The 9,584-nt window shown below is 46.3% G+C and overlaps 4 protein-coding genes across 4 annotated transcripts; 2 read left to right on the top strand and 2 right to left on the bottom strand.

Annotated features, from left to right (window-relative positions):
- Window positions 1–33: 33 nt before the first annotated feature.
- Window positions 34–1,370, top strand: LOC6572716 (telomere-binding protein cav). The gene is made up of 2 exons (XM_032728087.2): window positions 34–244; window positions 310–1,370. The coding sequence occupies exons 1-2, from the start codon at window positions 50–52 to the stop codon at window positions 1,087–1,089; spliced, it is 975 nt and encodes a 324-aa protein (XP_032583978.1). The 5' UTR covers window positions 34–49; the 3' UTR covers window positions 1,090–1,370.
- LOC6572717 (putative mediator of RNA polymerase II transcription subunit 12) lies at window positions 1,200–5,279 on the bottom strand. The gene is made up of 2 exons (XM_032728070.2): window positions 3,796–5,279; window positions 1,200–3,726 (listed from the first exon to the last, which is right to left on the bottom strand). Exons 1-2 carry the CDS (start codon window positions 4,954–4,956, stop codon window positions 1,795–1,797), a joined length of 3,093 nt encoding a protein of 1,030 aa, XP_032583961.1. The 5' UTR covers window positions 4,957–5,279; the 3' UTR covers window positions 1,200–1,794.
- Window positions 5,280–5,571: 292 nt separating this feature from the next.
- LOC6572718 (mediator of RNA polymerase II transcription subunit 25) lies at window positions 5,572–8,575 on the top strand. The gene is made up of 2 exons (XM_044007222.1): window positions 5,572–7,133; window positions 7,203–8,575. The coding sequence occupies exons 1-2, from the start codon at window positions 5,679–5,681 to the stop codon at window positions 8,310–8,312; spliced, it is 2,565 nt and encodes an 854-aa protein (XP_043863157.1). The 5' UTR covers window positions 5,572–5,678; the 3' UTR covers window positions 8,313–8,575.
- On the bottom strand, window positions 8,501–9,210 carry LOC6572719 (signal peptidase complex subunit 3). Its single transcript, XM_001998789.4, has one exon. It carries the CDS (start codon window positions 9,123–9,125, stop codon window positions 8,589–8,591), a length of 537 nt encoding a protein of 178 aa, XP_001998825.1. The 5' UTR covers window positions 9,126–9,210; the 3' UTR covers window positions 8,501–8,588.
- Between the last annotated feature and the right edge of the window lie 374 nt (window positions 9,211–9,584).

Here is a 9,584-nt window from a genome sequence, read left to right as displayed (position 1 = left end):
TGACGTTTTAGTATTTTAGTATTTATAAGTATTTTACTACAGACACCCTATGGCTACACTGTCTAATACAAATTCTATGCAACTATATTCCATTAGTTTTAACAAACCGAGTGCTAGAATGGCGCGTTGCTTGACAGAAGCTTTAATAAAATATCAAACGGCCGAGGAGGCCAAAATCTTAAGCATAGCGGATGAATTGGATGAGCCTAGCAAATCACTAGTGCGCGAATTGTATGAACCACTTGTAAGTACAAAATCAAATGAGTCAATTTAGTGTGGACGAAAATCTCTACCATTTGTTAATTGCAGAAAATAACAAGCGAGGATTTGTCTCGCGAATACAGTGATTCCGATAAAAGGAAACTATGTTTACGCACTAAAGTTCGTGTTAATATGACTCTCTTCAACTGTGTGTGGGATGCAAAGCGACGCTTGGATAAAAAAGGACGCCTAGTCAACCGCTCGGAGCGTTTCATCAATGCGATGCTGGTGAAGGCGGTGGCCAAGAAAATGGTATTACCTTACACCGAAGAGGAGATAGAAAAGTGTAATTATATTAGACGTTGCCAACTGAAGAAGGAGAACAATCGTAGACTTAATCGCTGGAATTTGGAATCTACGCAAGAGAACGTGCTCGATTGCAGCCATCTGAGTTCATCTCTGTTGCCGGCGCAAGTAACCAATCAATCGCAGTCTAACAGCCAGCAACAATCAGTAGAATTGCAATTGATGAAATATCCAGCTAATTTGGATTCTCAAAACACTGAATCTACGCTAGGGATTTTAACAAATGGTCCGGAAATGTGGGTTATTGAAGAATCCCCAGCAGCGGAAAATATATCAGCTTCAGAGATCGTGGAGAGTTTAAGTATGCCAGATCTTGGACCAGACACAGATTGGGTCCACGCTGCTGCACAAATCAATACAGAATCCATGACCATTGGCACTCTGGAGTTTGATTTGCCAACTGATAGCCAACCCATAATCTCGAATTCTGAGAATTATGACAACTTCAATACCCAGGTTCCGGCCACGTCCACCCAAACTCAGCCTCAGCCTCAATCTCAATGTACCGAACCATTTCTGTAAATTAATTACAATAAGTTAACCAAATTTGTTGAAGTTTCCAAAAATCTTAAGAGATATTTATTATTGTGCGTTTTGAGTATAAAAATTTCCTTAAAACGTCATACATTATATAATTTACATATACATATATATTTATTTATTTCAATGCATTATCCTAGTTAAAATCGCGCGTGTTCTTAAATGTTCTGTATTCTATTTACCAATTGTTGTACAGTAAAAACTTATGCATAAATATATATAAATGTGTGTTACGAAATTAAAATTAATATCCTTGCAGTGGATTAATAGTTGTTCTTAGTTTTGGGCTATAAAAATTGTCAATTATTATTTTTACTTTATGCTTATGATATGAACATATTTTTGTTACAAAACATATATATTTACACTTACGATATATACAAAATTGTGTTGCCGGGTCTATTGGGAATTCGGGATAACCCAAAACGGAATTGCTTGCATGATTATCTCAGGCGCAGTGCAAGGATTTGTAATGGACTTCGGCATGCCGAAGGATAATATTCGTCAACGGAAGTATGTACAAAGATTTACATCAACACAACATAAATACAATTAAGCCTAATAGTCGTAATTGCTGGGTATCAACTGTACAGGTTGCAATAGATTTAGCAGCCCCGTTTCCGGGACCAGCTACTGTTATGGGAAGTGATCAAAGATGAACTGTTCCATGAACAGTGATTCCGTATGCTAGTTGGATGAGTTTTCGCCCAGCTCGCTCACAGAGATGTGCATCTTCTCCTCATCGCCGCTGTCCTCCTCGTCGTCCTCCTCCTCCTCCGTTAGTTCCTCATCGTCCTCTTCGGTCAATTCCTCATCTTCCATTTCATCGTCTTCACCAAAACTATCAGTGGACGCACCACCAACCACATCGTCACCGCCCAATGTGGGCAGCTGGACAATTGTGGCGCCGCCTGGCGCTGCCGTCACAGTTGAGCCCGCAACTGTTGCCGCCACACTGGAGGCGCCGCTGCCATTGGCCGGTGCACCGCTCGTCGGCAACTCAATGGTCACAATGCCGCTTACGGTATTAATACTTTTGGGTGCATTCATTTTCGGCTCCTGCTTGATGTTCAACTCGATGAGGTCAACACCGGAGCGCGACTTGAAGTGCGTCTTGATGTGCTTGGACAGGTGATCGCTGCGCATGAACTTCTTGTTGCACTCGCGGCACTGGAAACGCTTCTCGCCCGTGTGCGTGCGCCGGTGGCGCTGCAGTTCATCCGAGCGCGTAAAGCGCTTGCCACAAAATACCCAGGAGCAAACGAACGGACGTTCGCCCGTATGCCAGCGCAAATGGGCGCGCAGATGCGACGTCTTCCCGTAGACCTTGCTGCAGCCGGGTATGTGACAGATGTGTTGCCGCTTGCGATCCGAATGCTTCTCCCCGTCGGTGCAGTTGGGACAGGTACAGGCGACGCGCTTCAGCCGTGGCTTGATCTCCGGCACCATGCTCTCGCCCACATTGATGTTCACATTGACACTGGTCGCCGCCGTCCCAGACGATTGCAGTGCTTGCTTCATCAGCTTGGTACGCGCCGGCGTTGTCACTGCCACCACCTGACCGGCCGAGCTCATGGTTATTTGTGTGCTAGTGCTGGTGCTGCCAATGCTGGACATGGTCAGCTTCGGCGTGGTGCGTATTGTTGCTGGCGTCGCCTGTGGTGGCAAGGCAGTGATCTGTATGGAGGCTGGTATGCTTACGGCGGGCAGACAATTGCTATTGCTTCCATCAGAATGCTGCTGTTGCTGCTGCTGCTGCTGTTGTTGTTGCTGTGGCGACTGCGGCATTATGAATTTAATTTGTTGCTGCTGCGGCTGTTGTTGTTGCTGTTGCTGCTGTTGCTGCTGCTGCTGCACCGGCAGCTGTACAGTTGTGGGCGTTGCATTTGAAATGGTCGTAACACTGCAGGTGTCTGGCGGCTCCTGCTTAATGTTTGTAATCAATTGGGTGGGACTCTGTGGCTCCTGCTTGGGCAGCATGGTCAGCGCGGAAGTTGCCGCAGTTGTGCTCTGCATGTTCTGCGCCTGATTACCCATTGCCGTCGTCGTCTGCATGGGCATGGGCAATTGTGTGAGCACCTGTTGGAAATTGGCCGCCAGATTTGCTGGCAACTGATTCGCCTGTATGATCTGCACCTGCCCCAGGCCGGGTATATTCTGTATGGGCAATGCCTGCAAATTACCCGACTGCAGCTGCATTGCAGCGGCAGCTTGGCTGGCCCGCAGTTGCTGCAACTGTTGCAGCTGCTGTGCTGGTATAACTGTCAACTGTTGTCCCTGTGCATTCGTTATTGTTATCGGTTGATTCGCTGGCAATTGTCCGCCCGCCTCGTTGATGGCATTGAGCAGCTGTTGCTGTTGCTGTTGATGTTGTTGCTGCAGTGCAACTGCTGCTGCAGCCGCCTGTTGCTGTTGCGTTTGCTGCTGCTGTTGCAGCTGCTGCGCCTGTTGTTGCTGTTGCTGTTGCTGCTGCTGCTGCTGTTGTTGTTGTTGCTGCTGCTGCAGTTGAGCTTGTGGCTGAATGAATTGCTGATGCTGCTGTGGATTCTGTATGTGTATAATATTCGCATTCGGAGGCAACTGCGAATAGTTGAGCGCATTCAATGGGGCCAACTGTACCTGAATATGGCAAAAACAAATATTAAAAAATTAGCCTGATTATTATTACTGATCTAGTTGGACGCTCACCTGCTGTATTTGTCCATTGGGCGTGACAATCTGTGCAATTTGCGCAAACTGCGGTATGATTTGCATTTGAGCAGCCGCCTGTTGCATGGAGGCAGGCAACGCTTGAATGGATTGCGTGAGATTGGACAACGTGGGTTGGGTGGCTGCCGTTGCTGGCGCTGCTGCCGCCTGCACTGGCACATGAACAGTCTGGTAGATCGTCTGACCGTTGGCCGTTTGAACAGGTATCTGCACAGCAACGGTTTGCTGAAGCGTTGGTGCCGCCGGCGCTGGCTGTGGAAATTGTAGCAATTGTGGTGCAGAGCCAGGCGCCGCTGTGCGCAGTTGAATATTTTGCAGCGATTGACCATTCTCCAGTTTAATTGTCGTTGGGGCGGCGCCCAACAGGTTCGTTATGTTTCCTAGAAGCCCATTAGCGGCAGCAACGGACGCGGGTATTTGTAGATTGGTGCCGGGAAACGTGATGGTTTGTGGTGTTGCCGTTACAGATGACGCAGCGGTCGCCTGATTATGCTGTTGCTGCTGCGACTGTTGTTGCTGCTGCTGTTGCTGCTGAGCTTGAAGTGCGGGCGTTGCGGATTGTTGGGGCTGCTGCGGCTGTTGTTGTTGTTGCATCTGTTGCTGCAACTGCGGCTGCTGCTGCTGCTGCTGAACTATGTTTGCCAATGGTATTTGTATGTTGGTGCCGGGTATCGTAAACAGCTGTGTCTGGGTGGGATCGTGTGCTTGCAGCGCCTGCGGCGCCCGCACTATTTGACCATTGGGCGTTATAAACGCCTGCTGGCCATTAATGTTCACCGCCTGGGCCGTGGCCAGCTGTGCATTCAGATTGGGTATAAAGATGGCCTCCTGGCCGTCAATATTCACGGTTTGCATGCCCATCGGTTGAACGATTTGAAACATGTTTTGGGGCAGGCCAGACACTGTGGTTGCACCACCAGCCTGCTGCAGCTGTGCTGCTTGCATGAATTGCGACGGCATCTGATGGATATTTATTATCTGTTGCATTTGTGGTGCAGGTGTGCCAGTGGGCGCATTACCAACACCGACTGCACCCGCACTGCTGGCTACCTTTGTGGAGGCGGCGGGCGTGGCAGCGGCCGCTTGTCCATTGCTATTGTTATTGACCACGGTTGCGTTCGCGTTTTTATATTGCAGCATTATTGTTAATTGGCTGCTTTACGAATATACCTATATTTTTAACGTTTTGTGGCCTTTAGCTGCGGAGGCCAGCACAAGTGCATTGGCTATTAAAGTTGGATATGTCCATTTTTTCTTGCACGGGGTAGAATTTTTCAGACAAGTTCTTTACTTTACACACAATAAAATAAGGACACACACAGAAACACATGGGGACATTATTTACACTGCATTTTGTAAATTTTGCTTGGATTAGACGCTAATTATACAATAATTAAATTAATTTTATAATTTTTAATTTTGTTTTGACAAACATAAACGCGAAAGAGAGATGAACAGAAAATATCGTCGATTCTATCGATAGTTTTTGCGAATCGACAATTAGCTATCGGCTATAGCAAGTTTTGAATAATTATAATTAGTTTTTCAAATTTTACTTTTACAGGAATGATATCATTTAATTAAGTCTTCATTTGTTTTTCTCAAACTGCTAGTTTTTTTTCCGCTAGGTTAAATTTGTTGCATTTATATATATTGCATATATTGCAGTTTCCATATCGTTGTTTAGAATTGCCCGTCTCTAGTAGCCAACTGTAAAATTATCGATACACATTAGCTTCTTATCGTTAGCAATGCATCTCTGCAATTACATACACCAAGCATACCGATAAGCCATAAAGAGTGGCGATATGGGCAAAGACGACAGCTAAATTAATAGTTTTTAATATCATAGCGTACACAACATGGAGGTGGATCAGCTTACTTTGGCCGATGTGGTCTTCGTGATAGAAAACAGTGCTATTAATGGAGCCTACTTGAACGAACTGAAAACAAACTACATTTTGCCCACACTGGAACACTTTACGCAGGGCTCCATTGATGAACGCGAATTCCTAATTGCCGAACGCTATGCGACGCTCTACGGCATTGTCACATATCGCACCGCCTCGAATCTCCTGGAGCCAGTGTGCACCACATACGGCCCATTTGTACAGCCCCAGAAAGTGATTGAGACAATTGAACGTCTGCCGCTGGTCGGTGGCGGCATGGAATCGCATGCCCACATGGCCGAGGGATTTGCTGCTGCCCATGGATGTTTCGACGATATCAGCGAACAGCGCCACATTATGGAGCAGGGCAATATACAGCGTCACTGCATATTGATATGCAACAGTCCGCCGTACCAGATGTCCGTCAATGAATCTTGGAAGTACAAGGGAAAATCGTGTGAACAACTGGCGGCCCTATTCAATGAGCGTAAAATCAATTTATCAATCATTGCACCGCGCAAAATGCCAGTGCTGTTCAAACTGTTCATAAAGGCCGACGGCGACCAGCCCATAACGACCAAAAACTATGCAAAGAACATTCGCCACTTGGTGCTACTCAAGGGTTACAGCCTAAAGGAGCGAGCGCCCAGTCCCAACAGCATGTCCGTGGGCGGCTCGGCGGCAGCTCAACATCAAATGGGCGCTCCACAGGCACAGCAAACAGCTGTGCAGGTGATGAACAATAATCCGAATGGCCAACAGCCAGGTCAGGTGCTGAACATGCCAATGGACACAACGCCTGCACAGCAGCAGCAACCGGGCAGTGGGCCACAGCAGCAGCAAGTGATGAACATGAATGCGATGCAGCAGCAACAGCAACAACAACAATCCCAACAGCAGCCTGGTGTCATGACTCCACAGCAGCAGCAGCAACTGTTGCAACAACAGCAGCAGCAACAGCAACAGCAACAACAATTTGTTCCCAATCAAATGCAAAATGCAAACTTTCAGCCAAACGTTGTACCAGGTCAGAATCGCTGGTTGTATCCCAATCAGCCCGGCCAGCGTCCTGCCTTCATGCAAACCCCGGGCAACAATATGCCGTTACAGCAAACTCAGAATCCCAATTCGGCATTGATTTCTCGTATAAATGCGCCACCTAATCAAACTGTCAACTCGCTGCAGCAGCAGCAGCTGCAACAGCAACAACAGCAGCAGCAACAACAGCGATTGCAAATGATAAACCATCAGCAATTTAATCAGCTGCAGCAGCAACTGGCGCAGCAACAACAACAGCAGCAGCAGCAGCAACAACAGCAGCAGCAGCAGCAGCAACAACAACAACAGCAGCAGCAACAGCATCCACAACAGCAGGTGAATCCCAATGCCAACACCAATATGTTGCCAACTGTTAGTAGTGCTCCTAATGTGCCAGCACTGCAGCAGCAGTCTGCGCCACAACAGCAGCAGCAGACACAGCAACAGCAACTGCAACAGCAGCAACAACAGCAGCAACAACAACAGCAGCAGCAACAACAGCAACAGCAGCAGCAACAACAACAGCAGCAGCAGCAACAACAGCAGCAACAGCCACAAGAGCAATCATCGTTACGTGAAAAAATCTGGACCGGCGTTCTCGAATGGGCAGAGAAGGCCAAAAACGATCAGCAAAAGATTCCTCATTCGCTGCAGTGCACTGTTTGCACTAACATCAAGGATGGCGAGCCTGAGATCAAAGCGGACAATTGGCCGCCCAAGCTATTGATGCAGCTAATGCCGAAGCATCTCGTGGGCAACATTGGCGGTCAGTTTCTCAAGGACTCCAAAATGGTGGTATTTCGCCCAGCGCCAGGCGAGGCTCTCGATTCATTGGCCAAAATGATGACCTCCGGCTATGCTGGCTGCGTTCACTTTTCGGCGCTGCCCAATACGCCCGCCTGCGACATCAAAGTGCTCATCCTGCTATATACGGCCGACCGCAATGCGTTCCTTGGCTTCATACCTAACAATCAGACCATGTTTGTGGAGCGCCTGCGCAAGGTGATACAGCAGAAGCAGTCTCACGGTAATATGCAGCAGCAGCAACAAATGCCGCCGCAACAGCAAATGCAGCAATTGATGCAGCAGCAGGGCAAATCGCCCATGGAACTGCAACAGCAGCAACAACAGCAACAGCAGCAGCAGCAACAAATGCAGCAGGACAATTCGCAGCAGCAACAACCACATTACAATCAATATGCACAGCTCAATATGCAAATGGGCGGCGCGCCTGGGGGCAATGGAGGTGGCGGCATGCCCATGCAGCCCCAGATGCAAATGAACATGATGCAGCAGCAGCAACAGCAGCAGCAGCGCATGCCATTGGGTGTGCCTGTGGCGAATCCCAACCTACAACAGCAACTGCAACAGGTGCCGCAACAGCAACAGCAGCGCATGGTACGTCCCATGCTGGGCAACAACAATCCGGGACTACGGCAGCTGCTGCAGCATCAAACGCCCGGAAATCAGTTTCGTCCCCAAATGGGCGGACAGCCAAATCAGATGGGCGCCGGTGGGCCCATGGTGGGCAATCGCAACTTTGACGATGGCAACTATGATTTTATGTAAAATTTTAGTATGTTTTAGTATATATTGATAGATATACATTGTCGTTCAGTATCAGTATCAGTCTACCCCTTCCCCTCAACAAAACTTGTTTGTATATTGTCAAGTCTGTCTCTCTCTCTCCCTTTGGAAATCTTCTCTCTAAAGACATTTTGTAATCATAGGTTCACATCGACGCATATATATATATATCTATTTAATATAAATGATTTTATTTTAGTACATGCCCATTCAAATACAACTGTATTAAATGCGTCTAAAGAAAATTGGTTTAATATTCTAAATAGATGAGGCATATTCGGATGGGAATTTGAATATGTGCTTGCCGGTGGATCGCACCGATGGCAGTAGCCCGGCATTGGGTATTATGTTCCAGGACAGCGACAGAGTAACATTCTTGTTATCCTTCAGACCGTTGCCATCGTCCCAGAAGTAATATTTGGTGTTCATGTTCTTGAAGTCAAGCACTGCATTGTCGCCACGAAGAATGATTTTGTCCCATAGCACGACCTGATTGAGTTGATTCGTTGCTGTTTCGTATTCGGCCGTCAAATACAAAAACAATTGCTTCACATTCCAATTAAATATATTTGTTAGATTCGTCTCCAAATCGAACGTGACATATCCCAGATCGTGCTTCTGCCTAGATGCACCGTAATCGGGTACGTTTTTCACTAGCACCCGAACCGTTTTTATATTCGCATCGGTTCTATAATCCAGAAAAACGGTTGATATAAAGCAGCAGAACGTTAAGCCGGCTAAAACGCTTAAAGAATAAGCAACCGTTGCATTTCCTCTAGTTAAAACCGTATGCATTTTGTTAAATTTGTTCAAGCAACGCAAGTGGACACGTAGTTCGCGTATGGAAAAGTATATATGTACGTGTAAGCATCGTTCATCTATCGCCGGGACTAGCGATTACAATCGATAACATGAAACAATTGAGCAGCGTAACTTGAAAATAGTGATGGTTAAATAATATTTTTTTTTAAGGATAAGCTTGAAAACGAACGATAAAGAATTGTTTTCTTTCTCATTTACCTGGGTTCATTATATTTCGACAACTTCGATAAGTGGCTAAAGCCATTTATTTATAAGAAATATAAGAGAAGTATGTTATTTATATTGAATACATCTAATATTACAGAAACATAAAAATATTATTTTATAGAATTGTAAAAAACAAAACATAAATCAAATTATTTACAAACAAATATGTATCATTTTATAAATGGTAGTATATTTTTAAAATAGTTATTTTAATCGTTTTTGAGA

The sequence above is a fragment of the Drosophila mojavensis genome, unplaced genomic scaffold (assembly GCF_018153725.1).
Source record: "Drosophila mojavensis isolate 15081-1352.22 unplaced genomic scaffold, ASM1815372v1 contig_16, whole genome shotgun sequence".
Classification (NCBI taxonomy): domain Eukaryota; kingdom Metazoa; phylum Arthropoda; class Insecta; order Diptera; family Drosophilidae; genus Drosophila; species Drosophila mojavensis.
This window is presented reverse-complemented; position numbering and strand designations above follow the sequence as displayed.

What these genes read in the sequence shown, in the direction of transcription:
- LOC6572718 (XM_044007222.1), top strand. Translation starts at nt 5,679, where the DNA reads ATGGAGGTGGATCAGCTTACTTTGGCCGATGTGGTCTTCGTGATAGAA. An exon ending in CTGTTAGTAGTGCTCCTAAT is followed by an intron (nt 7,134 to 7,202) that starts GTGCCAGCACTG and finishes CAACTGCAACAG; the next exon opens with CAGCAACAACAGCAGCAACA.
- LOC6572719 (XM_001998789.4), bottom strand. Translation starts at nt 9,125, where the DNA reads ATGCATACGGTTTTAACTAGAGGAAATGCAACGGTTGCTTATTCTTTA.
- LOC6572717 (XM_032728070.2), bottom strand. Translation starts at nt 4,956, where the DNA reads ATGCTGCAATATAAAAACGCGAACGCAACCGTGGTCAATAACAATAGC. An exon ending in CCAATGGACAAATACAGCAG is followed by an intron (nt 3,727 to 3,795) that starts GTGAGCGTCCAA and finishes TGCCATATTCAG; the next exon opens with GTACAGTTGGCCCCATTGAA.
- LOC6572716 (XM_032728087.2), top strand. Translation starts at nt 50, where the DNA reads ATGGCTACACTGTCTAATACAAATTCTATGCAACTATATTCCATTAGT. An exon ending in GCGAATTGTATGAACCACTT is followed by an intron (nt 245 to 309) that starts GTAAGTACAAAA and finishes TGTTAATTGCAG; the next exon opens with AAAATAACAAGCGAGGATTT.